At 52.3% G+C, this 26,365-nt stretch overlaps 8 protein-coding genes across 8 annotated transcripts; 5 read left to right on the top strand and 3 right to left on the bottom strand.

Moving 5' to 3' along the window:
* Positions 1–346: 346 nt before the first annotated feature.
* AYO21_01051 (hypothetical protein) lies at positions 347–1,735 on the top strand (the record flags this gene model as incomplete). Its single annotated transcript, XM_022651035.1, has 1 exon — positions 347–1,735. One exon carries the CDS (start codon positions 347–349, stop codon positions 1,733–1,735), a length of 1,389 nt encoding a protein of 462 aa, XP_022516513.1.
* A 712-nt stretch (positions 1,736–2,447) lies between these two features.
* AYO21_01050 (hypothetical protein) lies at positions 2,448–3,356 on the bottom strand (the record flags this gene model as incomplete). The annotated part of the gene is made up of 1 exon (XM_022651034.1): positions 2,448–3,356. The coding sequence occupies one exon, from the start codon at positions 3,354–3,356 to the stop codon at positions 2,448–2,450; it is 909 nt and encodes a 302-aa protein (XP_022516512.1).
* Positions 3,357–3,657: 301 nt separating this feature from the next.
* Positions 3,658–5,490, top strand: AYO21_01049 (hypothetical protein; the record flags this gene model as incomplete). Its single annotated transcript, XM_022651033.1, has 1 exon — positions 3,658–5,490. One exon carries the CDS (start codon positions 3,658–3,660, stop codon positions 5,488–5,490), a length of 1,833 nt encoding a protein of 610 aa, XP_022516511.1.
* Positions 5,491–5,582: 92 nt separating this feature from the next.
* Positions 5,583–7,697, bottom strand: AYO21_01048 (hypothetical protein; the record flags this gene model as incomplete). The annotated part of the gene is made up of 1 exon (XM_022651032.1): positions 5,583–7,697. The coding sequence occupies one exon, from the start codon at positions 7,695–7,697 to the stop codon at positions 5,583–5,585; it is 2,115 nt and encodes a 704-aa protein (XP_022516510.1).
* Positions 7,698–8,155: 458 nt separating this feature from the next.
* AYO21_01047 (hypothetical protein) lies at positions 8,156–13,113 on the top strand (the record flags this gene model as incomplete). Its single annotated transcript, XM_022651031.1, has 2 exons — positions 8,156–12,719; positions 12,770–13,113. 2 exons carry the CDS (start codon positions 8,156–8,158, stop codon positions 13,111–13,113), a joined length of 4,908 nt encoding a protein of 1,635 aa, XP_022516509.1.
* A 1,259-nt stretch (positions 13,114–14,372) lies between these two features.
* AYO21_01046 (hypothetical protein) lies at positions 14,373–17,154 on the top strand (the record flags this gene model as incomplete). The annotated part of the gene is made up of 2 exons (XM_022651030.1): positions 14,373–14,795; positions 14,872–17,154. The coding sequence occupies 2 exons, from the start codon at positions 14,373–14,375 to the stop codon at positions 17,152–17,154; spliced, it is 2,706 nt and encodes a 901-aa protein (XP_022516508.1).
* Positions 17,155–21,104: 3,950 nt separating this feature from the next.
* On the bottom strand, positions 21,105–24,605 carry AYO21_01045 (hypothetical protein; the record flags this gene model as incomplete). The annotated part of the gene is made up of 4 exons (XM_022651029.1): positions 21,105–21,935; positions 22,001–22,591; positions 22,649–23,163; positions 23,228–24,605. The coding sequence occupies 4 exons, from the start codon at positions 24,603–24,605 to the stop codon at positions 21,105–21,107; spliced, it is 3,315 nt and encodes a 1,104-aa protein (XP_022516507.1).
* Positions 24,606–25,421: 816 nt separating this feature from the next.
* AYO21_01044 (hypothetical protein) lies at positions 25,422–26,360 on the top strand (the record flags this gene model as incomplete). The annotated part of the gene is made up of 1 exon (XM_022651028.1): positions 25,422–26,360. The coding sequence occupies one exon, from the start codon at positions 25,422–25,424 to the stop codon at positions 26,358–26,360; it is 939 nt and encodes a 312-aa protein (XP_022516506.1).
* Between the last annotated feature and the right edge of the window lie 5 nt (positions 26,361–26,365).

Genomic DNA, 26,365 nt, shown 5'->3' with positions numbered 1-26,365 from the left:
CATGACTGCTAAAAAACACTGCTTCGTCTTGTAAAGCCAACTCCTGAATGTGTTCGACCCTGAAGCTCTGCCCTGCACCGTGCAGCTCGGCGATTTTCCCCAAGATTTAGTTGAGAAATGCGGAGCAGCGTTGTGCAGATCATCATATTCCGACCTTTAATATTTCCCCGGTCCATTCCTTACCAGCAAAACCACAAATTTGTACTCTTGGAGGAAGGGTCTGCCTCTTTTTGGTTTTGTTGCACATCATTGTTATAGAGTATACCCATTCCCTATAGGGATCGTTTGCCGTTGGTCCTCTGTTTTATTGCGTACCCTTTTTGTTGTTTTATCCTCAATCACAGCCATGGACCACTTTGCCCAATCCCGCGGGGACGACGATCTGTTTGACGACGAAATCATTCCCTTTGACGAACCACCCTCCCCGGAGAAGGTCGCCGCTCAACTTGAGCAGGTCTCGCTTGAGCCCTCTACGGCCGTGACCAGTTCTCCCGCTGTCCCTCCGCCTGTCGCTGCCGAATCTATTCCACCGCCGGCGGCCGAACCTGCAACGGCGGTGAAGCCACCGACGCCGACTGAACCGTCATTCCCGGGGTTCAAGCCCAAGCAGAGGGGGAGAGGTGGCTATGGCCCTGGACGGGGAGAAAGCGCCAGTAGGAAACCTGCTGTCGGGTTGGAGGACTCCAAGTGGGCGGCTGCACCGACACCACCACCACCGGCGGGAAAAGATACCAAGTCTACACGGCCCCAGGGGAGACGGGGTCGACAAACCCCAGAAACAAACACTACACCCTCTGAACCGGCAGCTCAGCAGCCGCCGGCTGAAGACCCTGCGTCAGAATCGACCGCCGCCGCCGCCGCTGGGAACACCGCCGGGATACCCAGCGGCCCGTCAAACACCACTGCACCTCGCATCCCTGCGGTGCGCGGCGATCGCCTCTCCACGGGGGGGATACGCCCCCCAAAACTCTCCGACGAAGAACTGACGGCCAAACTCGCCGCGGCGAAGGAACGGTCGCAGTCCCTCGCGGCAGCGCACGCGCGGGCGCAGGAGGACGCCGCAAACTTTGAGGCGAGAGAACGACAAGCGAAGGAGAGGCGGGTGAGGGACGCCAAGGACCGGAGAGTGATGGAAGGGGAGAGGGAGAAGAACCGGCAGAGGAAGATGGCGGGCCAGCTGGGGAGGGAGTGGGATCGGGACAAGGACGAGCAGCAGATCAACGGGAGAGGGGGGAGGAGAGGAGGATACTCCTCTGGACCGCCACCGCCACCACCATCAGGCCCCGGTGAGGAGGATGACTTGAAGATGTACGAGTGGCATGAAGACCGGGGACGGGGACGAGGGAGGGGACGAGGCGGCGGCAGAGGCGGCGCACGAGGAAGAGGTCGAGGGAATCCCAGAGGAAGAGGAGGATATGGTGGCTATAGCGGCGGCAACGGCGACAACAGCGACAACAACCAACAGCCAGGCTGGTCTGTCGAAACGGACTTTCCCTCCCTCCCTGGCTATAACCCTACCACCGGAGAATCAACAGGCGCATCAACAGGCGCATCAGCATCAGCTTCGGGTACGGCTGCAGGGACGAATACAGGCCCAGCCTGGACCTCTGGCGATCTGGCAGGAGGAGGAGAAGGTGGCGCGAGCGGTGACGGCGGAGGAGGATCCTGGGCCGAACAGGTCGAGTCCAGCGAACTCAGCGCAGAGAGTAGGGGCAAGCCCAGAAAATTCTGGTAGGGACAAGTAACCAGTGACATCGACAGCAGGACAAGGAGCGGCAGCGTCATCATGAGTCGGTGCGGCTGACCCAGAGCATCTGTCCCGCGTTTTGAGATGGCTCGTCTCCTGGTGCGTTGTGGGTGCTGTTCGCTGTTCGTTGTCTGCTGTTCGCTGTCCACTGACTTGACTTGCGCCCATTGTATAGTTGGCGAATGTTACGCTAGATGTATACCTCACGAATACAATACAATACAATAAATGCACGCAATACCCGGTTCTATGCACGCTTGTCGATTCGCGCTCTCCGTATTGACCTGATGCTTTCTGGACAGCAGGGCGCAACTAGAGGATTGAAGGTTTAGGGAGAAAAAAGATGTATGCATTTCCGGGTATCACGTCGCTTTTTTTTGCGGTGCCTTTCCTCCTCCTGCATCCCGGCCTCGATCTCCCGCATCCTTGTACATCCTTGTACCGCCCCTCCTTCTTCTCCCATTGCGAGAACAAGGCTGATAGTGCAACAGGAGACAGAAAGAGACAAACGCCACGCCCGAGTGTAGTAGTAACAAGTGCCTCCCCAGTCCGGCGACGCCATACTTGTTCGTTGATCCCCCAATCCCAACCCCGATTTTCCCACCCGCTATGCGTCGCAATCATGTTTCATGACCACAAATCCTGGAGGCACGTCCTCGCTCTTCGGAGGAGGCAATGGAGATGGAGAGGACCGGCGATTCTACCACCGACCCCTTCCTCGTCCGCGGTATCCTCCGCCGCCCCTACCGTAGCCACCGCCGCCTCCTCGTCCGTATCCTCCACCACCTCTCCCCCATCCGCCACCATCGCCATATCCTCCATCGTCGTAACCTCTCGGTCCTGTGGGGCTCCCACTCGTGTTCTCTTCCTGCGGCCTGGCTGGCGGTGGCCCTCGTCCCTTCAATTCTTTCTGTAGCGTTTCATGCGTCCGCCTCATCTGCGCGTATCCCAGGTGCATTTTTCCGTAGAAATGGTCGGCCAATCGTCTGTCATTATCTAGTCTGGACAAATATGCGCCACAGACGTCGCACACTTGTAGTTTTTGGTGCCCTGAAGGACCTGATGTGTCTGATAACGACTTCAGATCCCGCTCGGCTTGTTCTTTGGCTAGTTTTGCGGTTCGGACTTTGTGGAATTCGCTGCACGCCAGACTGACAGACCCCATTTCTGCGAGACAACTGACTTCGAGGAGACCCGTGTTTATTGTCTTGGTCAGATCAGATATAAGTTTGAGGAGGTTGTTCGTCTGCCGTATCTCATCGGGCGTCTTCTCTAACCGCCGTTGCGCTTGGTCAATCCTTCTATTGCAGTCATCAATGTATTTCTGCATATCTCTCATATAGTCGTAGTCGAATCCGTATTTCTGTTTCTCTGCCTGCGAGAGGGAGTCATATTCCATCTTCAGGTTCTCCGGGTGAGCTTTCGGGCAAGGGCCAAGATCTTGCTTTGTGTTTGTGAAGAGGTCGTGGGGGCATGTTCCGACCAGGTATGAACGGCAAACATTGGGTGAAGTGAGGGTGAGGTTCGCCGATTTGGAGGAGGAAGAGCCCATTCCCATGAACTGGTCCCCCATCAGCTGCTCAAGCAGCTTGCGCTGCTCGGCCGCCATGGCGAGTGATTTTTTGACACCTTGATGGGCTCTGTAGGTTTTCCGGTGTGTGTCTGGTGAAATGTCCGATCGAATAGAGTCCGAATTCTATGGTGTCTGTTTTGTGAGAAGCGTTGCGATGTGCAGTCCCAAGTCCGCAAATGGAGAGAAAGAAGTGGTGGAGGAATCGGCTGAACTGCGGCAGAATTTGTAACGTCCAACTTTCCTCTGCGACTCGGTGTCCTTTTTGTGCACTTGACCCTACTATTGTCAGTGTATCTCAGCACAAACGGAATGAGAAGTTACTGATAACGATGCCGGCATGTCCCGGCTTCTATTTCTTCTCCTCAATGTCGCGCTCCTGGTTTTGAGCGTCGCAGCCTCGGATTACTCTGAGCGATTGACTCTCACTCCTTTACCCCTCGGTTCTCTCCTCGCTTCATTCGACTTCCGCAGCAACGAAAGTGCCCTCGATTATGGATCCCAGAACTTCAGATACTTCCCTCGTTCTCTGGGCCAGGCGCTCAGACATGCCGATACACAAGAATTACATCTAAGGTTCACCACCGGGCGCTGGGATCCGGAGCTTTGGGGTGCGCGTCCCTGGGATGGCACCAAAGAAGGGGGAACTGGGGTGGAATTATGGGCATGGATTGATGCGGATTCGGAGGAAGATGCATTTGCAAAGTGGACAACTTTGACCCAATCGCTCTCAGGCCTTTTCTGTGCCTCGTTGAATTTCATTGATTCAACCAGGACCACCAAACCTGTCTTGTCTTTCCAACCTTCTGGGACATTTCAAAACAGCACCCAAAATCTTCACCTTTTGCATGGAGTCCTTCCTGGAGAAGTGGTGTGCACAGAGAATCTGACGCCCTTCCTGAAACTCCTGCCGTGCAAGGGCAAGGCTGGGATTTCAAGCCTTCTGGATGGACACAAGGTTTTCGACGCTTCATGGCAGAGCATGGCCATAGACGTGCGGCCAAAATGTTCTTCTGGGGTTGCCGAATGCCAGATTGAAATCAGTCAGACTATTGATATTGTCCTCGATATTGAACGATCCAAACGACCACGAGATAATCCTATCCCGAGACCAATTCCTCCTGAACAGCTCGTTTGTGACGAGTCTAAGCCTTACCATTCACACGATACTTGCTATCCTCGCGACATGGTGGATGAAATGTCATGGTCTCTCAAGGATGTCTTTGGAAGGACGATGGCAGGGACGTGTCCCCTGGCAGACGACGAGGGCCCTGATCCGAAACCCTTGTGTCTGAATGTCCCGCATGATCGAATGGTACTGGTTAGTCACAGTGGGTTTGAGGTCAAATCTGAGCCTGGCCCTACCGAATCAAGGTGTTATGCGATAATGCCATTCGAAGAATTTGATCTTGAATTGCCCCAACAACAATCTACCACCAGGAAGCACGACTTGGGCCATGAACTTCTCCGAGCAGAAAGAACCATGACTGGCCATGGTGCTGCTCACGGAGGCATGCGCACTATCATTACAAACCCGTCCTCGACTGAGCCCGTCCAATTCGTCTACTTTGAGAGTCTACCCTGGTTCATGCGCCCCTTCATGCACACTCTTAAGGCACGGATCACGCATTCATCCTCAACCCCTTTCGACTCTTCCCAACCTGACGAAGAAAAAATCATTATGGACATGTATTACCAACCTGCGATCGACCGACACCGGGGCACACAACTTGAACTTCTGCTCAACGTGCCACCCCTCACCACCGTCTCTCTAACCTATGCCTTTGAAAAGTCCATTCTTCGGTATACAGAATACCCGCCCGATGCAAATCGTGGGTTTAACATTCCTCCTGCGGTAATTCGAATTCTTTCACCAGAACTAATCGACCAAGTCACGGGAAATGTTAGGGATGTGTATATTAGAACGACAAGCTTGTTATTGCCATTGCCAACACCCGATTTTTCCATGCCATATAATGTGATCATATTGACGAGTACGGTTATGGCATTGGCGTTTGGGAGCATTTACAACTTGTTGGTCAGGAGATTCGTTGGCGCTGACGAGGTTGGACAGGGCAAAATACCGGGCCTTGTGAAACGGGCAAAGGGCGCGGTACAGGGAATGACTGTACGAGTGAAGGATCGATTGCAAGGGAAAGGAAAAGTGGAATAGATACTGGTTTTGTTTCCCACCGTCAATTGGTTCCTATCAATGGGTCTTTCCCCCCTGCTGGCTCGCGTAAATGTCTTGTGGTCCTCCTGTTCTTAACGTCTCCTGCCCGCGCCCGCGTCAGCACTCCGACCTTCCATGCTGACAATCTCGCCAATGCCCGCCTCTTCCTGTTCGTCCTCCAATCTTGCCACCTCCTCGCGGCAATCCCACCACCTCTCCTCAGCCTGTTCGAATGCCTTCTTCCTCAACTCCTTGATCGTCTGCTCTGCCGCCAACGCCGCCATCTCAGCTCTGCCCCCGTACGACTGTTTCTCGATGAGCAAGCGCTGCCAGTCTTCCGAGGTGCGGGTGTAGAAGTCTCGACGAGACTCGAACGGGCGTGGGAAGGGGCGGGGGTCCTGCGACGCAAGGATCTCGGGTTCGGTCTCGAGTTCGGTCGGCCGTAACATGGGTGTCGTTTGGGCTGTGGAGATGGAGGGCCGCGTGTCGATGGACATGGTGTCCGTTCTACTTTCGAGGTCTTCGTCCGTATCCATGTCTTCCATCTCATCGTCCCCGCCTTCGAGGTCATCATCGTCGTCGTCGTCATCATCATCATCCATCTCCTCGTCGCTATCTTCTTGGATAGTCACGTTCCAATTGGTCGGTTCGACGTAGTGCAGTTCTTTCACACCGTCGAGCTTGCCCAGGTCAATGGCGTAGAGGTCAGAGAACGTGATTTCGACGTCTTTCTTCTCCAAGGTGCCTCCAAAGATATACAGCGTGTCATCCTGTACGGCAAGCTGCGCGTTGAAGCGAGGATGGGGCATCTCGAACCGCACGGGATAGACACGTTTCGGCGGCTCGGGTTCAGGCTCTTCCTCGTCCTTTATATCAAGCTCGATACCCTCGGCGGCCGATATCGTGCCCTTGGTCTCGAGAGCCGCGAGGTTGCGCAGGAGTTCTTCCTCGTCCGCCTTGCCTCGAGCCCGACCTCCTCGGGTTGCGTTCTGGAGTTGCTTTTTGGGGCCGCCGGCCTTCGGCCTTCTCAGGCTCAGTGGAAAGAATCGATTTCGATCAATGTTCCAGATAAACAGCTCGTTGAAAAACTCGCTGTCAATGCCTTCTTCGCTGTCTTCGACATCGTGCACGCCTCCGAACAAGATCCCGCGCCCTTTATGGAAGGACATGGTTACACCTGCCCGAGGTGGGTTTGGTGCATTGGCCGGTCGTTTCCGACGTTCCCAGCGGAGTGCTGGAGGGGTACCGCTTGGGGCATCTGAGGCTGGCGGCGTGATGCGGAGGAACCATGTATCTTGGTGCACAAGAGGTTTGAGGATATTGCGCACTGGGGCTGAACCGCTGCTCCCTTTGCCAGCTTGCTTCCCGCTAGCTCCAGCACCTGTCGTTGTCTTCACACGAGAGTAGCCTCCGTACAAAACAGCGCCAGATTCGTGGGGCAGCAAACTGAACGAGGAACGAGGGTCGGGTCTTTGGGCTGCCGGTTGTAGTTTCATCTCATGCCACGTATTCTCCTTGCAGTCATAAATCCATGTGTCATTCAGGTACTTTGTTTGCTGTGACGTGTCTTGAAAACCGCCGAAGAGCACAATATAGTTCTTGAAATATGTCATCCGGTGACCGCTTCTAGCAGGTGGGCTTTTGCCTTTTCCCCGTGGTTCGAGCTTGGTCCACTCTCTTGTTTCAGTGTCCAAATGCCAAAAGTCGTGATAATGATAAAATTGGTTCTGCTTCGGGGAGGAAAATTCACCCCCAGAGACGTAAATGCCACCAGTATTACCGCCTCGACAGGCGGCATGCCCGCTCCGGGGCAAGGGGCTGTTTCCTGAGACTATCTGGTGCCACTCACCTTTATCGATGAGGTATACGAATAGGTCATTGTAGAAGGAGGCGGTGCTCCCATCATGGTACTCGCCACCAAAAACGAACAGCTCGTTCCTGTTGGAGGGCGAGGCGACTATGGTGCTGGACGACCTCGGGCCAGGAGGGTCACAAGGCTGCTCTGTGACCTTGAGGTACTTGGCCTGCTCTTCAGCGTAAGCAGCTAGCATAGCATCAAGATCACCATCGTCGTCACCGTCCGAATCGGCGTTCAAAGCCGCTGCTTTGGCGCTTTTCTTTTTCTCGCCTTTCGCGGCCTTCTTCATTTGCTTCGCCGCTGTGCGGGCCTTTTGGTCTGCCGACTTAGGTTTCTTACCCTTGGCCATGGTGGCGCATGCAAGGAAGTGATCGGTTTAAGAGGCACTCTCACACCCAAGAAAAGGTGGTCCTGGCATGAGAAGCAGAACTGACTCTTCCAAGTCTACTGGGAGCGACGCGTTCGTCAAGGACGTTGGCACCTTTGTGTACCGAGTACTTTTCGGGCGACTGACAGTTTGTACCTCGTAGTGGTTGAGAAGAGGAAACGAAGCCATGGGTGCCACCCTCGTATGCAAATTTGGATCACGTGCCTTGGTGTCTCTTGGCAGATTAGTCACCCAATCCCACCACTGATGCCGCGTACCGCGCCCACTGCACCCAGCAGTCTCAACGCGTCTTTGGCGGGGACTTGGGCATCCTCCAAACTCGACTGGCGCAGGCGAACACAACTACTCCAAAGTCCACCCTTTTATAGACCACTGTATCTGCAGAAGTGTTCTGAGATACAGCAAGATGAGACGGACCTATGACCAAGAATAATCTCAGCAGCTCCCTCTCATGGCTCTTGCAGCACCCACCCTCTTTTGGATCGTTGGAGCACATATCTGTTATTGCTGATACTGCCAGCATATTGTACGATGAGTCGGAGGCAGCAGACACAGACGAGGACATGGCAAGATTGCAGCTGGCACCACAGATCCCTCCACGACCAAAACTGCATACTCAATTGCAACGCGAGCCCAACCCACTTCCGACCCCAACTCCATCTCGACCCTCAGACGACAACAAGCTGCAATCCGGCCGTTCGAAGAAATATGAAACGCCTTCTATATCCCGGCAGATTCCGAAGCCGCGTACCCCAGTGACGAGCTTTGATGACATAAAATTTGACGATTCTATTGACATCCTCGACATCGACGAAATTGATTTAACCGGCGACGCCACGACTTCTTCCTTTGGCGAATTTGGGCCCCCAACTCAGCTATGGAACGAAAGGTCGGCTTCTCGCGTAGAGCCATCGCCAAAGAAAAAAGGGAAGAAGAGGAAAAGCGATGAATACGAGTCGGATCTGCTCTCTCCGCAGTCAAGTCGAACGTCAACAAAGATACTCCAGCACAACACGACGACGACGACAACCTCTCCGATCCGCGGAAGCCAAACCAGCGTCAACGGGAAACGCCTTAAGGGAGAAATCAGCCTGACTCAAACAAGCACTCGAAGCGGAAGCACGGCTCCCGACTCAGACACCTTATTGAATCGTGGGACCAAAGCAATTGACGGAGGTCAAGGTTACCAAAGGAATACAACAGTAAACGCCCAACAGTCACATCCTTCAACACGTCCTCTGAAAGCTCGAATTCAGCGATCGTTAAACATCATTCCTGATTCGGACGACGACGAAGATGTAACTCCTGCTCAAAAGTTTGAAACAGATTCTTTTGGCGATGCTTTCTCCATGGATGTGTCTGGTCCAGGCTTACTCGGGTTTACGGTAAAAGAACCAGGCTCAGAGACAGCTTCCCGCTCTCCAGTTCGATCTCAACAACTCTCGGTCCATGCATCGCCTGGACCGGTGGATGCCGTCCGAATGAGACCTAAATCCACGCCGCAGACGACGTCGAATGTGGAATTTGGATCGATTAACAGCACTCCGACACCAAACATTACTGGCGACTTGACATTGGAACAGAAAACATTGATTGATAGCTTCGTTATGAACGGAAAAGACCAGTTACAAAGTCTCGTGCAGCGACTGGAGGATTCGAAGGAAGTTGTCGGCAGACAAATCCTGGAGGAGATGTGCGAACGGGGCGCTGCTTCTAGCCACCTGAAAGATCGCCAAAAGGCGATAGCAAACAAGATCAACGCAGCAACGCGACTTCAGGAAGAATCTGCCACTCTGTTCAAACTCCGAAATCAACGGGAACAAATGCTTGACCAGCGAGAAGAACTTCGTAAAGCGGGTCATATTATTGAGCCTGATGATCCCGAGGATGTCTTGACTTCGCTATGCAATAAGATTTTCAGGGCGAAACGCGAAATCGACGCCCGAGAACTCGCAATCTTCAACCTTTTGGAACAGGTGGGAGTGTCGACCTCCAGCAGAATGAGAGACCATCCAACATCAGACCGGAACCGTTTGTTGTCTCCAATCTCAAAGGTCTCGGATCAGAGGGTCCTGGTTGCCTCGACTCAAAAGCCGCCTCAATCAACGTCGAAGAATATGAAGAGTGAGACTCCGCGGGGTCTCTCTCATCTCTCGACGCAATCAATTCGTCAAACTCCATCCTTGTACAGATACGATGCAGTTGACATGGCTATCAAGTCGTCCAACCGAAGCCCTTCTCCCTATCGTGAATCTCCCAAGAGGGCTCAAGTGTCGGCTGATGCTAGGCTTATCTCTCCCACACCTCATGCCTTCAATATTCCTGGCCCGAGTCGTGTGCTCGCCAGTGTGGGTGCGAAGGCTGGCGAAGGCGACTTTTCAAGAACAATGGGTAGTCCAGCTCGTGACTTCTCATTCGATGATGAAGACTTCGAGGATGGTTTGGATGACGAAGAAATGTACAAGGCAGCAGAACAGTATGAACAAAATCTACCGCCAATAGCAGCTCCGTCCCCTGTCCGAAGTGGACGGTCTGCACTGCGTGAAGTGAGTGACAACATTCGCAGGGTATCACCCCAAAAACCTGCATCCGCATCATCCACATCTCGCCCTCCACCAGCAGCTCTGATGCAACATCCATGGTCGAAAGAAGTGCACTCAACTCTGAGGAAGAAATTTCATCTCCACGAGTTTCGTCACAATCAATTGGAAGCCATTAACGCGACTTTGAGTGGCAAGGATGCCTTTGTGCTGATGCCTACTGGCGGAGGCAAGTCTCTTTGCTATCAGTTGCCAGCCGTGGTGCAAAGCGGGCGGACTGCAGGTGTGACTATCGTCGTCTCTCCATTGCTCAGCTTGATGCAGGATCAAGTGGATCATTTGCAGAAATTGCACATTCAAGCTGTACTGGTCAACGGCCAGACCTCGCAAGAACATAGAAACTATATCCTCGAAGCGCTACGATCTAACGAGCCAGAAAAGTTTGTTCAGCTTCTTTATGTCACGCCCGAGATGCTCAACAAAAGCGAGACGTTCTTCAAGGTCTTTCTGGATTTGAACAGGAGGAGACGCCTTGCACGCATTGTGATTGACGAGGCACACTGCGTCAGCCAGTGGGGACATGATTTTCGCCCCGACTACAAGGCAGTGGGTGAAGTTCGTCGGCGTTTCATGGATGTGCCAGTGATGGCCCTGACCGCCACTGCAACCGAAAACGTGAAAGTGGATTGTATGCATAACCTCGGTATGGACGGCGCTGAGGTTTTTACGCAGAGCTTCAACAGACCCAATCTCACGTATGAGGTGAGACCCAAAGGCAGCAAGCAAGCCGTTCTTACAAGTATTGCCTCTCTCATCCAGGAGTCTTATAAGGGCCAAGCAGGAATCATCTATTGCCTATCACGCAAAGCTTGTGAAGATGTTGCGAAGCAACTCCAGGACGAATATGGTATTCAAGCCCGCCACTACCATGCTGGACTGGAAGCTCCAGAGCGAATTCATATCCAGAAAGAGTGGCAAGCTGGCGTCTACAAAGTCATCGTTGCTACGATTGCATTCGGCATGGGTATTGACAAGGCAGATGTCCGATTTGTCATCCACCACACCATTCCCAAGAGTCTCGAAGGTTACTACCAGGAGACAGGTCGAGCTGGGCGAGACGGAGGCAGAGCTGGGTGCTATCTCTTCTATGGCTACGGAGACACGACCTCCATAAAGCGGATGATCGAGAAAGGCGATGGTGATTGGCAGCAAAAGGAGAGGCAGAAGCACTTGTTGCGAAACGTCGTCCAGTTCTGCGAGAATCGCAGCGATTGCCGCAGACAGCAAGTGCTCGGATATTTCAACGAACACTTCAAGCGAGAAGACTGCAACAATACCTGTGACAATTGTAACTCAACTAGCTCCTTCGAAACGCAAGACTTTTCAGAGCATGCCAGAAATGCAATTCGTATCGTCCAGCAAGTGTCTCGAGAGCAAGTTACCCTGTTACATTGTGTCGATGTCTATCGAGGCGGTAAAAACAAGAAGATCGCCGACCTCCACCACAATAACCTTCGCGAATACGGGCTCGGGGCAGATTTGGTTAGGGGGGACGTCGAGAGATTGTTCTACCGGCTCATTAGTGAGGATGCTTTGGTGGAATATAACAAGGTCAATACTGCAGGCTTCGCTACGCAATATGTGAAGCCAGGACCCCGAGCCTCCGAATTCGAGACCGGTCGAGGAACATTGAGTTTACAAGTCTTGGTCTCGCCGAGAGATAAATCGAAAACCAAAGCCGGCGGCTCGAAGGCCAAGAAGAAAACACAACGGACAGGAGTCAAAGCCGCTGCTGATGACTATCCTGTGTCCACGAACGTTTCTTCGCCGTTGCAGCCTAGGTCTCGCAAGATCCCTCCTCGCGCACAGTTTGATGAGGATACCGACGAAGATTTCGTCGACGAAGTGGAAGAAGATGCCGACTTCTTTTTTGACCCAGTCCCCGCTGTTGGCGGCACCCGGTCCAAGAGGAATACAAAAGTCGGACCTCCAATTACTACAGATGACAGGACGGGAGGGCTTGACGAGGTTCACCAACATATCCTGAATGACTTTGTTGATAATGCAAAGAAGGAAATCAAGCGGATTCAAATCACGAAAGGTTTACGGCAGACCTCAATATCCGATGTTGTACTTCGAGAGATCGCCACTCAGTTTCCGCAAGATGAGGCCGCACTTCGAAATATTTGCAGAATGAACCCAGAAACGTTCCAGATGTTTGGGCCTGTCCTGTTGCGGCTGGCCAGAAGTGCATATAATGACTACAAGGCGATGAAAGAGGCCAGAGGGGAAGATGTAGATGGACCTTTTGACCCATCAATTGTGGAGATCAGCGACGATGAGGATGCGGATCGGGTGACGGAAAGTGATGAAGATCTCGATGAAAGCGAGAGTAGTCACTACTTCAGTGTGGCTGACGATGTGAGCCACTTCAACGAGAAACGTAAGTTGAGTGCTGTCAGCTAGCTGCTACCAGCTACTAACAGATTGCAGTCTCACAGACGTCTGCATTCGAGGCCCGACCCCAAAAGGCTGCGTCTAAAAAGCGCAACTCTCATCCTAAATCCGTGCCCTGGAATCGCCGTGCCTCACGTGGCCCTCAGCAGCGTGGTAGCGGAAGCTCGAGGGGAAGGACAGCGGTGACGAAGGGGAAGAGAGGCAGCGGTGGTATTACAAGAAAGGTCAAGAGTAGTGTCAGTGCACGGTCAAGCACCAGCAATTCAGGTCTGCAGGAATTTGTGTATAAGAACAGCAAAGAAGCCTCTTCCACCCGTAACCGCGGTGGAGGAGGACGGGGTGGTGGTGGAGTAGGAAAGATTAGCATGATGCCTACCTGAAGGAACAAGTTACGGGATGTTTGAGTTAATGATGAAAGCAATGAGCTGAACACTCCTACCATGGCAGTATAAGATGGCGCGACGATGCTCTTCCATCTGCTGCCATGTGCCTGCCATGTTGTCGAACGCGTCCCTTCCCAGGCCTCAACGCAGTTTCACTTTGCAGGTTACAAGGTGGCACCTTCCCAAGGCACATGCTCCCCTGGGAACCTTCATCTTCACCTTCTCTTCACCTCCTCATCATCAACCAAGTCTCATCTTCTGGATGAAGTCCCTCATGCCACTCTTCTCAGCATAACAAGCTCCTCTACGTCCTGAACGCCCCTCTTCACTCGTCTGTCTACTCTGACTCACTCCTACTCACATCATCGTCTGGCCTCATCTATCCTCTTTCAGCATATAGCGCCTATAACTTGTACAGATATGCGAAACGTTGGCTCGCGATGCCACTTGAAGAGATCAGTCCCAACATCCAGAAAGATGTCTCCCACAATGGCGCCACACAGGATGACCTGCAACCAACAACGTCCATGGCCTCACTTCGCTCCAGTGCCGTGCAAAGCATGCTGAGAAACACGACTGAATTGGGAGACTGTGGCCAATTCGCTGTTCGGCCTTCACGGATACCTCGTTCCAGTTCCCGCTTGCAGTCATCTAAACGCCGTGCTGGTTCCTTCGATACCTCGTTTAACCCTCACCTCGAGTACCAACGACCACGAAGACGACAGTCTCACCGCCGCCACCATGGGCCTCGGCAGGTTCCATCATCTTCGGCCTTATCAGGACGAGAGACTATTCATTCTGCCCAGACATCTCTTCACTCAGAGTTCCGCTCCAAGAGAGCTGGTCCACGGCATAGATCCCAACAACACCTCACTGGTCCCGGCGTCCCTGCTCGTCCACTTCACTCGCATAGGTCGCTGATCACTCTCCGCAGTCACCGTGACTTTCACAGCCTGCATTCGAGTTCCCCCATGATCACTTCTGGCCACAGACGCCGGACCGGTTATCGGGCTTCCTCTCCTGCCCTCAGTGAGGCATATCCCTACAGGCATGGTGCAAGACATGGCTATCCAAGAGTGGGAAGTGTCGGAACGGTTGCATCCTCCCCCATCTCTGCGTATCGTTTGCGTCCTGGTCCACCTGTATATCCTGCCGACCTGAATAATTCCACCTCTTCCTTCGTTCGTTTGCCGTCGCCAGCAATCTCCTCTCTCAATGAGTTCGCTGGTCATCCGCATCAAAGGACCACTACTCCCATGTCCAATTCTCTCCAGAGTTTCCGGCCAGTTTGGAATCACAGCGCTGCCTCGTCTCGAGGTCTACCGAAGTCTCCAACCGAGTCTACGACACCTCACTACTACGACTACTCTGAGTCATTTCTCGAGGAGGATTGTTTCTCTCCTCCCGACGACACTGCTGCCGCCAATTTGCCCTTCAATATGGACCAGACAATCCTAGACAACCTCCCCGCACCAGAACGACGTCAAGCTCAATCACCTTTCGGCACAGTCCCGGGCTCAGCCTTTCATCCATTGGAGCTGCCGACAGCGCATAATCGCCGAGTGAGCGAGCAGTCAAAACAGTCCAAGTATAGCTTCGCTGGCATGATTCCACCCCGGAAGTCAAGCCTTGGGGCCACCACCGCACCACCGATGAGGTCTCTTTCTGCAAATAAAAAGGTTAGGAGTTCAAATAGTTTTGACGTTGTTCAAGACATCTCCGTTGTCGTTTGTGTGCTAACGGAGTAACCACCAGGTGATTGAGAGACTTCCTCCTTCCGAGCAGGACCATCTCGATCGACGATCGAAAGACGAAAAAGATAATTCTCAGACGTCGACCACCTCACGTCGAACGTGTGGCTCAAGTCACTCGAGTGCATTCTTTCCAAATACAAGTCGAAGCCCGCGTGATCTTACAACTCTTGCTGCCCGAGTCCATTCGCCTGTATTTGACCACAAGCCTTCCATATCTAGGTTGATGGAATATGGAGATCCGCATTGTGACGAAAACTACCAACCAGCATTCCGTGGCGTTCAACGGGCTCACTCTCAGTGGGAATTACCTTCGTTTAATTTTAGACCACTGTCCTTCGGTTCTTATTCGTCTGGGTTAAAGGAACGACCAAAGACATCCGGCGACATTCGTTCGAAAGATCACCCCGAGATCTTGTCGCCAATGCCCGAGCGGCCAATGTCATCGCAGAGTAGGAAGCGATTCAGTCGCATCCTGGAAATTTCTGATAGTTATGTGCCTGACCAGGGAAAACCGGCTCATTTTATTCAGACCTTCTCTCGGCTGGATGCCGTTGAAGAGCATCCAGACTTGCAGTTCCTCGAAAGAGTTCTGTCCCCACAATTGCAAGATGGGTCGAAGTTAGGAGCTGTCGAGGAGCAGAGCCAGTGGGAGAAAATGGCTTCTGAGCAAGCACTCCCCAGCACTAACGCAGATGGCAGTCAGATTACCATGCATGAAAGGTCCACCATCGAGTCCCTTCTCGATAGACATATTGAATGTCTAGGACTGAATGACGACGGGACCGACTGCGAAGATGCACCACATCTCCAAACACACAGTCCCCCTGAGCATTCAGAGGCGGCAGTGAATAGTAGCGTGGAGAGCACCGTCCGAGCAACGTCCAGTATGCCGCGGTTTTTGTCTTCATGCAACTTGAGACCGACGACCTCGAGCTCAACTATTCGACACTCCAGCCTCGCCAGTTCCGAAAGGCGTCGACTCATTCCCCGCCGTCTGTTTGCCAGTATGGATGCCAGACTTTCTCCTGGAGCCATTCTAGAAGATCGGGTCGGTTCTAGGTTAGTTTTGTCTTCTGTGAGCTCCGGATTTCGGGATCATTCATCTGGGTGGCAGACACTCCAGTCAACCAGCGGACTCTTGACCTCAGAGTCGACCAAGTCTACCCGATCCAACGCAAAGTTTTCACTGACTTCTGGAGACATGGCCGACATTGACTCGGACCCACCACAGACGAAATTCAAGGTCCGAAGATTGTCGGAGCTGAGTCTCAGCCCAGAGGTAACTGGCGAATTGCCGACTCAAGGAGCGCTACATACTCATCGCAGGTCAAAAAGCGACACGCTCGCAAGACAAGCATCGCATCAAAGACGGCGAGCACGAATTCTGATGAAGAGCCGGAGGAAATCCCAGAGTCTTGGGCAATTGGGAGTCCTCGAACAAACGGGACAGTTGCTGGAGGTCGTTGGGCGAGATGAAGAATGGGTAACTGATGATTCGCCCGAAAAGATGAGCGAGACCTCGCCAGTCGCTGGCTACGCCGAATTGAGTGCAGATTCAGTGGCAGTACTGCCTCCAACGACGGTCTCTGCAGGTAGTATTCTTGTGCCGACGCCTATGCCTCGGAGATGGACCAGTATGCTGGCGGCGATGCCGGACCCTGTCAAGAAAGGCATTGAAATTGTTCGAAAAGCATCAGTCAGGACTGTCCATTCGCACCGAAGCAATACTAGCGTCATCGAGCCTTTGAACAGTACACGGTACAGTTCTCAGATTCCCCGCTTGGGATCGGTGCCCCAGCTAGCACCTCCTGAATTAGGGCCGCCGCTCACTTCTTCAGAACTGAATCTCAGCCTTCGGTTCCCGGACCAACCTCAGGCGCTGTATAGGCCGCCTCTCCGAGAAGTCCAAAGCTTCTTTTCTGACGACAGCTCGGCTGCGATGGCGCAGAAACAGCCTTCTACCATCAGAAAGAAATTTGACCTGCACAGCCTTCGCAGTGGATTCACAAAGTCCACAGGACTGCTAGGAACACGACATAGCTCTACCCAACAGGAAACCGGTACAATGAGACTCAGCCAGTCGTGCCATATAAAAACACAGCATTCGTTCGAGTATCCACATCCAGATTTGGGAGATACGGTTCCAATGTCCGATTTTGCGTACAAGAAGCGGAAAGTGCTCAGCCGAGTCAAGGATTGGTGGAAGAGACAGTGCATGCAGAAGACCTTTGCTCTCGTGAGGAACCGAAGTGGCAGGAATATGCAACATGGAGCTTTTGCATAGAGGGACGTTCTTGGCGCACAAGAGACGGGTTGGACCGATGGTCAAAGGAATAGACAAAGTTGTATGGCAGGATCCGGGTGTGGGTATTGGTATTTATGCATGATATGACGGAAGAAGAGATGAGAAAAGGAGACCGTCCAAATTCTATGAGATGGTCAATTTGCAGCAAACGTCGTCACAATAGAATTGTCTGGAGCAGTAGAATCAAATTTTGTGTCACTCTCTTTCCTGCATCGCCAGCCTTCTGCCACCATCGGTCTTCTGCCTCCTTAAAACGTGTTCCTCGTAGTTCTCTTTTCTCTGTACACTCCCAACCGCAAAGAGAAACATGACAACGAGATGCGGCGCAGAAATTGGGGTCAGTGTGTGTGTATGTGACCATCTTCTTCCCCATGGTCTTGCCTCAAGCAAGAAATGGTGCAAACTTTTTGTTTGACCCCCACGATGAAAAAGGTTTTTCTTATTTGTTTTCTTTTCTTTGAAAAAAAAAAACAAAACAAGAAAACCAGGTCAAGGAACCAGGAATCGGCCTGACCCCACTGGCTGGCTGGCTGTTCTTCTAGATCCGAGTTGGACATTGGAAACACAGCACACAGTGCACCAGTACAAGGCACACTGAACTCTGAACATACAACGCAGCGATGCAGAACCACCAAGGAACAAAAACACGCGCTGCCTTTCCTGCGACCCCTTTTCATTTCATCACGAGATTGAATGTGGATATGGCATTTCTTTTTTGTTGAATTGTATCCCTTCTTCTGACGCACGCACGCACGCACGCACGCACGCCCGACCAGCTCCGCCTATCTGACTCCTTCCCTCCGACACCGCGGTGTGGAAATATAAGAGTAAAATGAGGCCTCGGCTTTTCACGCAGTCCTGTCCGTAACGGCGACGAGACCGGTGTAAAGCGCAGCTCGGCACTTTTCCGCACGCATGGTGTCAAAGACAAGGAGAGAGAGAGAGAGAGAGAGAGAGATAGGTTTGGTTGGTAGGTCGCTTGTGGGCAGCGCAGTGGTCGTGGAGGTGGGGGTTTTTTTTTTGCAAGCAAAAGTCATGAGTTGGGCCATATTTCTGTCTGTTCGGGGTTGCGTCTTTTGAGTTCTCGGTATTTTGTGTTTCGTGTTGGGTGCTGTGTGCTGGTTTCCGTGGTCCATCGTCTCGTTTCGTTCTGTCTTCGGCCCGTATATATACTCAACATGGGACTCGCACAGTCACACACACACACGCATGAAGTTGAACCATCCATGTATTGAAAATCTCCGTCAGGATATAAGATAGATGTTGGAGATCCTTTCGCCAGAATCATGTCGTGTTGCATATTCTTATTCCCTCGCAATTGCTGTGTTCAATCCATTTCATAGCCTCCAATCATATCTCACTTGAAAGATCGCACCCCACAGAAATGGTGACCACTGACTGATGAGTGGGTGTATGCCTCAGAAGAAATGGTTTGGTAGCTTCGTGATCGGACCGGACCGAACCGGACCGGACCTCATATAGGAATTCGCTCCCTCTGTGCCCTCTTCAAAGATATGCCTCAGATCCAACGGGATTTGGACCATGGTCGTTCGAGAATGCCCGCTCTGAGAGTTGGACCAGTTTTTTTTTCCGGTATGTAGGGTCTTGAAAGTTGGCCGTGCTCGATGATCAACGTGGTAAAACACAATGACAAGGCCTGCGCATGGCTGAATTGTTTTATGTCCCAGGTTCTTTGTGGGGTTTCGTTATGGTCGTAATCAGAATTCCAAGTGAGGAGATTGCACATCGACAAGCTTGTGTCCCGAATTATCGACGTTCGCCCTTTTTGTTCGTTGCCGAGCACTTGAGCTTTTTCTTGCCTCTACGTGATCACGTCGTAGGGGTTGATCCAGGTTGCAAGTAGAGCGGATCGCTCTCACGTGTTTTGGGGAATGGCCAAGCACATGGCTGATCAGGCTCATGGCGCCTGAATGGATTCACTGCCTCTACACCCTGGTGCAGAAGACAGGTAGTCCAGAGATATATTCCACTCTGGACTGCTTTCTGTGCGGCAGCTCGACAATGGGAAAACATTTTACCGGCCCTCGTCAAGACTTGTGGGTCGAGTTTCCAAATGATCTTTGAAGACTGCGATCGACGGAAGGTTCTTCGCCTCTTTCAGTCCTTCCCAAGAAAATAGAAATTCGTTGCCATCCTGCATTGGACCAGTATTCGTCCTCATCCGCGGAACATCTTCCAGCCAAAAAATTAGCCTGATTGTCTCGGGTTTGCGATAACCGAAAATCTCAGATATGTCGAAATCTGAAGTCCGTCCAGAAGAGTTGCCGTGCACAGGAAAAATGTATATCATGCCGATTGTGCTCCTTGCTGTATCTCCAGCTCATGAGTGGCTCCAGTCGTTTTTGCACGTCCTCGTGGTTCCGAAAAAAATTCCTTTTCCGGACGGACAGGCGCCGAGCAAGAGGTTTCCTTTGTATTCCATGGTTCCTGGAGATTCCTTGACGGGCCAGTAAACGGTGGCCAGAGGGGCAGAGGGGTCAATACTCCAGGTGCCTTTGGTTCGCAGATCCGCATTATAATAATAATCCGTCGTGGAAGGGTGTGGCAAGACCTGCGGCACTAGACACGCTTGCTGGGCAATCACCTGCGAGCCAAAAGGATCACATCAACCGCCGTCAAGCCGTCACCAGCAGGCGAGCTAACGAGTGCGGTAAGGGGTCCAGGTAATCCCCTTCGTCCGCCTCATCGGCCGGCCTGCATGTAACAGCCAGCGTACCTCTCTTGGCTCACAGGCCCATCATGTGCAACGGACACACCTGATGAATGCGATTCCCGACCTTGCTTGAGAGCAAAAGACGGCACAACCACATCTGCCAGCCTGGCCAACGACTGTTTGCATGTCCAGGGGATACTTACGGAGAGGCAAGCAACCTCCAAATAGCGGCGGGCGTTGTGAAGCTCGCAACGGTTCTTCATAAGAAGTTCTTGCGAAGAACCGCAGGCACAATCTGTCACTATTAAACTGGCCCAGGTATTTCTGGGGTATTCAGCGAGTCACACCACCCGCCAGCCACAGAAGATCGCCTCCACCCACGGAACAAGGCAGGATATCACGAGGCAGAAATCCGTGTGCGCCGAGCGGCTCCATATGAAGAAAAGCCTTACTCCTTTTTCTTCACAAATCGTGGAGAGATGCAGTTGTATCCTTCTTCTTGCCCAGTGTGGTATTGGGTGTTTCTTCTTCCGCAGGACATCGACTCCAAACCACCATGGGTGAGATCGAGACCGAATCGACAATCAACCAATCCCGACCACTGCCCAGCTTCGGCAAGGGCTCCAGCCGTAGGGTTCGATGCTTCGGATAGCTGCGAATCTCTCGAAGAATTTTGTGTCTTATGTATGGGGGGATCCATCATGTCAAGTCAAACCGATGCCTCGGGAAGTGTGCTCTGACAACTGGACTCCGATACGGAAGGGCAGAGGGGTAGCAAGGGAGGTGTATATAGGGGAAATCGGGCAAGGACGAAAGGGGGGAGAGAAACAGCAAACAGGTCTGGGTGAAGAGAGTTGGTGAAGAAGAGCAAACTAGCTGACGCCTGTTGAGACGGGAAGAGGTGGGGGAGGGGGGTGAAGGTGGTCGGAAAGTCTGGGGCGGGCACTTGGGGCGGGGAAAGAAGTCGATTTAAAGGACTTCGAGTGTTTCCGGCTTGGCGAAATAAACACGCTAAAGCACCAAACGCGTGGCCAGCGGAGGTTCACGTGTGCAGGGGCTAAGGCGCTGGTGGGCTTGGCATTTCTGGTCTTGATATCGTTGATTAGGAGTGCCGAGGCTGGAAATTGAAAACCAAGAGAGCCTCCTCGTCGACTGTAAAGCATCTTCGGATTCCTTGCCTCTATAAACAACCATGCATACAGGTTTTTGTATGAGAAAGCCATCGTGAAATGAACCTGACCGAATAAACTGTGCCTCACAACTTCGACAAGCCGGAGCTCACAAAGTTCATGGCAAGCTTGGTCACAGCCAGTATTTTCTGGCTCTCGTTCACTTCTTTGTTGACCAGTGTCTTTCCCGGCCCTTCAAAAGTATTGTCCACCTCCAAGTATTTCCAAGTCTCCCCCGTCTTCCTCTGTCGTGGAATGCTCGCGAAAACGCGCATCATGTGCTCAAACTTTTTGATATCAGCAAAGTCTTCCGATTTGATCGGTACCGCCTCCAACGCCGTCATCAGGTCCTCGTTTGTGTTCTCCTCGGACTTGGCGCCGTCTTCGCTCGAGGCGTCACCTTCAACCTTTCTCGCCTCGCTGTTGCGTCTAGTGGTTCGTGCGCGGATGGTTTCGATGGCGCCGAGGCGAACACAGTGGATGACAAGCGCTGCAAGGCCTGCCGCCAAAGCCGTTGCTACCGATGATCCGCTCTTAAGGCTGTCGTCAACCTTGATTGCATCGCTTCCCCTCTCTCTGACCTCATGTCCGGGAAGGATGAAGTCGAGTTGCGAGGACTTGCCCGTGCGGTCCGCTTCCTTGTTGGCAGAGGTAGCCGCTCCGATTTTGAAGATGCGACTGGATAACGAGTCACATCCTACGGGATAATAAGTACGGAACTTCTCATCCGATATGCCACCTTCGTCCGGCGCAGAGCAAAACAGAAGAGCACCATTCTTGCACGCCTCGTCCAAGGCTTTTTCTAGGCGTTCAAGGTCCTTCCAGTCGTTCGCAGTTTCTGGTGTGTATATGGATTTCTTGATTGTCCATGACATTGAAATGATGTCAAATCCTCGAGTTGCGCAATATTCAGCGGCCTATATTCGGTGTCAGCTGATAACATTCGGAAAGTTTTGGGGGCGATGCTGTCTGGGGAACTAACATCGGCTGCACTCTTCGCAGAAAAAAGGGACTTGGTACCGTCTCCAGGATATACGTTCAACCGGCAAACGAAAATCTTAGCATTCGGGCAGATGCGGCAGATCATGTTGGCCATGAGAGTGCCATGTCCGGTGCTGGATTCGTGGAATGGCCGCCTCGCTCCGGGGAGATCAACGCCATCATAGCCGTCGTCGAAACTCCACCCGTCTTGTATCTTCTCCTGCAGACTTTCATGGCCAAACTGCACACCGTCGTCAATCAATGCGACTCTTACGTCTGTCTTGAGTTCTGGCGGTAGAGAATTGAAGAAATCTACATCGCGATCTGGTTTGATCCTGTATACTCCATCGGCAAACGTGTCCATTATGTGTAACCACTTATGTGTTTCACGTTGGACTTTAGGGTCCGTTTTGGGGTGTAACCCGGTCGGTCGTTGGGCAGGTCCATCGATGGCTTTGATTGGGTCCGGAACACGAATTTGTGGCAGTTTGTCGCTGGCTTTCCGAGAACTGTTTTGCGCACTTCTCAAGTCCCTCAGTCTTTTGCGAAACGTCGCGATATTCGTGTCTGTCCAAGACTCGGACTCTAATTCCTGCAAAATGCCAAGCTCAACATCTTCTTCATGCGGTGGATCTTTGGAAGAGCTTACCTGTGTTTGGTGTATCTGTATGGTTTCCAGTCGTTCCAGTCTCGCCAATCCCTCTGATTCACTCCACGCTCTCAATATCCCATTGTTTCCACTCCACCAGAGGTGGATTTCGCGGAGATTGGGACAGGATGTGCAGATTGTGGCTGGACAGAGGTCAATCTTTCTCCAGTCAAGAATCTCAATGTCAAACTTTTTCAAAGCATTCTGGATTGACTCGTCCTTGTGGGAAGGAGGCTCCAGGTCGTCGACAATGACCTTTATGATGTTGGTGACACCTTTGTCATGAAGCCAGTTGAATGGGACCTCCATATCTCTTCTTCCTTTCCCAGAGGAAGCAGCCGCTTTGGACATGAGGCCACTCCCTCTGGGAGCCACCTCGGGCGACATAAATTCTAGGCGACGAAACCCTACGTACTGCAGAACATGGTCGAATTTAAACCCCCCATACGTCGCCCTGAATTTGTTGGCAGTCATCTTCGAAGGGCCGTCGAGAAAGTTAAAGCATATGTGACGATCTGAGCATCAGTTCTGATTAGCACGAACACCCGCACCATTGAATGTTAGTAGAGAGCTCCTTACTTTCTTTGTTGTCTCCGTACAGAAACCTGACAGCCCTGTCGTGATTTCGAGGCTCTGGCCTGTGGCTGTCAGCAAATTCCTGGGATCCAGCATAAGCCGAGCCTTTGAAAATGCTTCGAAGGTAGTGCAACTTCAGTTCCTTCGAAATCTCATCCGCGGTCTCGTCATCTGGAGGGGCTTCGGGTTGCTGGAGTCTCTGGGATCCAACTGATCTTCTTGCGGCACCTGGACGTGATGCGCGCACAGCCTTTCTTGGCCTACCTAGATTTGCTGCGGTAGTATTTGGCGGGAACGAGACACGGTCGGTTGGTGGAGGCGGCGTCAACGAGTTTCCCCCTGTCGGGATACGTATACCAACTGTCGGTGATTTGACCCGGGACTCGACTGAGTCGGTTTGAATGGCATGCGACTGTCTGCGTGCGCCGTATCCTCGTGAGCCAAGATCGACCATATTCTTTCGCTCTTTGGCGTCATCCTTGTCGTCCTCGGCAGTCTTCCGGAGATCGACCTGACCAGCATCTTGAAAATGAGAAGGGTCACGCACACCACGGTTGTCATTTCCCATTCGCGACTGCTGGCTTCCTCTGCCGTCATTCTGTCTTTTTGTCCATTCCGCCTCCTCGAGCTTTTTCTTCTCGATCTTCTTCGTTTCTTCGTGGTATTGATAAGGTGACAACGACCCATGAATGCTACCTTCCTTGTCGAGAGCCGCATCGCCATACTTCAAGAGCGCTTGGACCACCTCGAATTGACCTTTCCTGCAATTTTTGTAGTCTACAGCGCAGTGAAGTGGCGTCAACCCGGCGCCATCCTGCTCTGCCAGCGTAGTGCCGTCCGACTTCTCAATCAGTTTGATCATAAGTGCCGGATCGAGCCCGACTTGGATCCCGATGTGAATACAGTTCCCTGGATTAGACCCGCCTTTGTGTGAAAGTACCTTCTTCATGTTATCTGTCTCGCTGAACTTGCTAGCAAGCACGGCTGTGATGAAGTCCGTGTTCTTCTCTTTGATGGCGACATGGAGTGGGTAGTACATGGATCGATCCGTGCCGAACATGAGTTGACTCCGTTCGTCGGCTAGGAATTTGACGAGGCATCTATTTTGAGCGTCAGAAGCCAGCATGTGCAGAAAGTTTTCCTGTTCAGGATCGGTGAGGATTCCAACGTATTCCACGTCGTCACTGTCCAAGAATGCCCGCAGTTGCTCCTCGGTGTCGACTTGGATCTCCCTTCGGAGGATTTTAGTCTTGAGCTCTTGCAGTATTTGCCTGATATCATCCTCGGGTTGGGTGTTCCAGATATCCCACAGTGACATCTGGCTATCTTCCTCCTCTCCGCTTGCCACACCTAGAGTATCGTGTCTACCATAAGCGGCCATCTGACCTGTTGGGGTTCTCGAAAGGTGCTTTGTCTTCATCGTTTGTCTTGGAGTCTCTATGGAGTCCATGTTTCCTTCTTCTTTCATACCGCACGATCCACGCCGTGCCACATTGCTGGTTGCAAGTCTCGGTGGATCTCTATCATGGTCTTGAGTTGTCTGGGCCACACGACTTGGGCGGGAGGTTTCCTGCATCATGTATAGCTTGTAAGATGTATTCCGAAATAACGGCTGTCATTGACTAGGTACATTAGAGCGTGAAGCTGTCAGATTCTTGGAAGAGCCTGGTTGTCTCAACAGAGCATGAACAAGTTAATTGATCACGTTTTGCTGCGAGATATGATACCTACGCCCGCGTGACTCTTGAGGCTCTTTATCAATCGGATCTCCATTCAAGGCTCGCCCGGTATTGTCAAGGATTGTATCTCGTACGAGCGGCTGAGCGTTCGCAGTATTTCAAGTGCGTATTTGTTTGTCGTAGGCTGTAACAGCGCTTGGTGTGGGGAAGAGCCTGGAGGCTTGAAAACATGTGGCAATGCTAGCCATCTTTGGAAGAGACTTGTACACATTATCTCCATTCCAATGCAAGCTTACTGATAGTCTTCGGTTGGCTGGGGTGTCATGGGGTGCCAGGGTGCGTGGGCGTGACACCAAACAAGTTACTTGCGCACTACCATGGGAGGAGATGCATGCACTGCGCCTTCTACCGTCCACTGTGTGAGCGAAAGAGGCCAAAGGTATTTCAGACCGTGCCGTCCTGCCACCCACAACTGAGACACCCTCCTCTGCCTGAAACCCTCTGCATTCGAAAAAGGCATGGATTCCTCTCCCAGCGCCGGAAACACAGCTAATGACCCTGACTCTGAGGCCTGTCCACAATCATTCTCCATCAGGCTGAGCGAGGGTGGAGATTCCGAAGGATATTTCCGCACCGAAGACGATCCCCATGATCCAGACCAACGCTCAAACGTTATTCAACGAAAAGGGATATTCTACGTCGATTGTTTCTGCACGGACATTGTTCACGGGCGCTATTCGGCCGATGCCAACTGTGACGATCTCGCCACCCTTGTTGTCCTTAAGTTTCGATTCGAGCCACTCGAGCAAAACCACCGCATCAAGAAAGTCGACATCCAAGTCACCTTCTCGCCCAAGAATGATGAGGACTGTAAGCCGTGGGTTGCGAGGATGCACCCCGAGGGCTTCTTTAGCGTCCATCCGACGACGCAGCGCGAGACGGTCAACACATCAGTTGGTGGTAAACTTGGTGCAAATGTCACGGGAGTAGAAGTTGGGGCCGAGCTCAAGCGCGAAAAGAGAGTGGAAAGAGACGTTTCTGATGCTACATCTTTACAGGGCTTCATCCTTCTCGAGGGTCGCAACTATGGCAAACCAAACAGCGTATCGTGGATTCTGCGTGAGAACAAAAGCACCAGGACTGGCGTGCCTACGAGCATGCAGGCTGCCGTCTTACTAGGGCGCGAGGACTGGACAAAGTTCCAGGCCCGCTTCACTGTGAAGGTCTATCCGAATTGGCTGGCCTCAGCCTTATCTTTTATGAAATCCAGTCCCAAGGACGACCCTGTCACCTTCGATCCACTGAGGGCGCCGACGAACAAGCTACAGGTGTATGACACTGAGGACCTAGGGAATCCCGTGAAGTTGAAGCTGGCAAATCTGTCTGATGTTACTGTGACAACCATTGTGAACGATGGTGTTAAGGAGAAGCAGCCGCCAGAGAACACAGACGAGTAGGTGAT

This window comes from Fonsecaea monophora, assembly GCF_001642475.1.
Source record: "Fonsecaea monophora strain CBS 269.37 chromosome Unknown Scaff4, whole genome shotgun sequence".
Taxonomy (NCBI): Eukaryota; Fungi; Ascomycota; class Eurotiomycetes; order Chaetothyriales; family Herpotrichiellaceae; genus Fonsecaea; species Fonsecaea monophora.
This window is presented reverse-complemented; position numbering and strand designations above follow the sequence as displayed.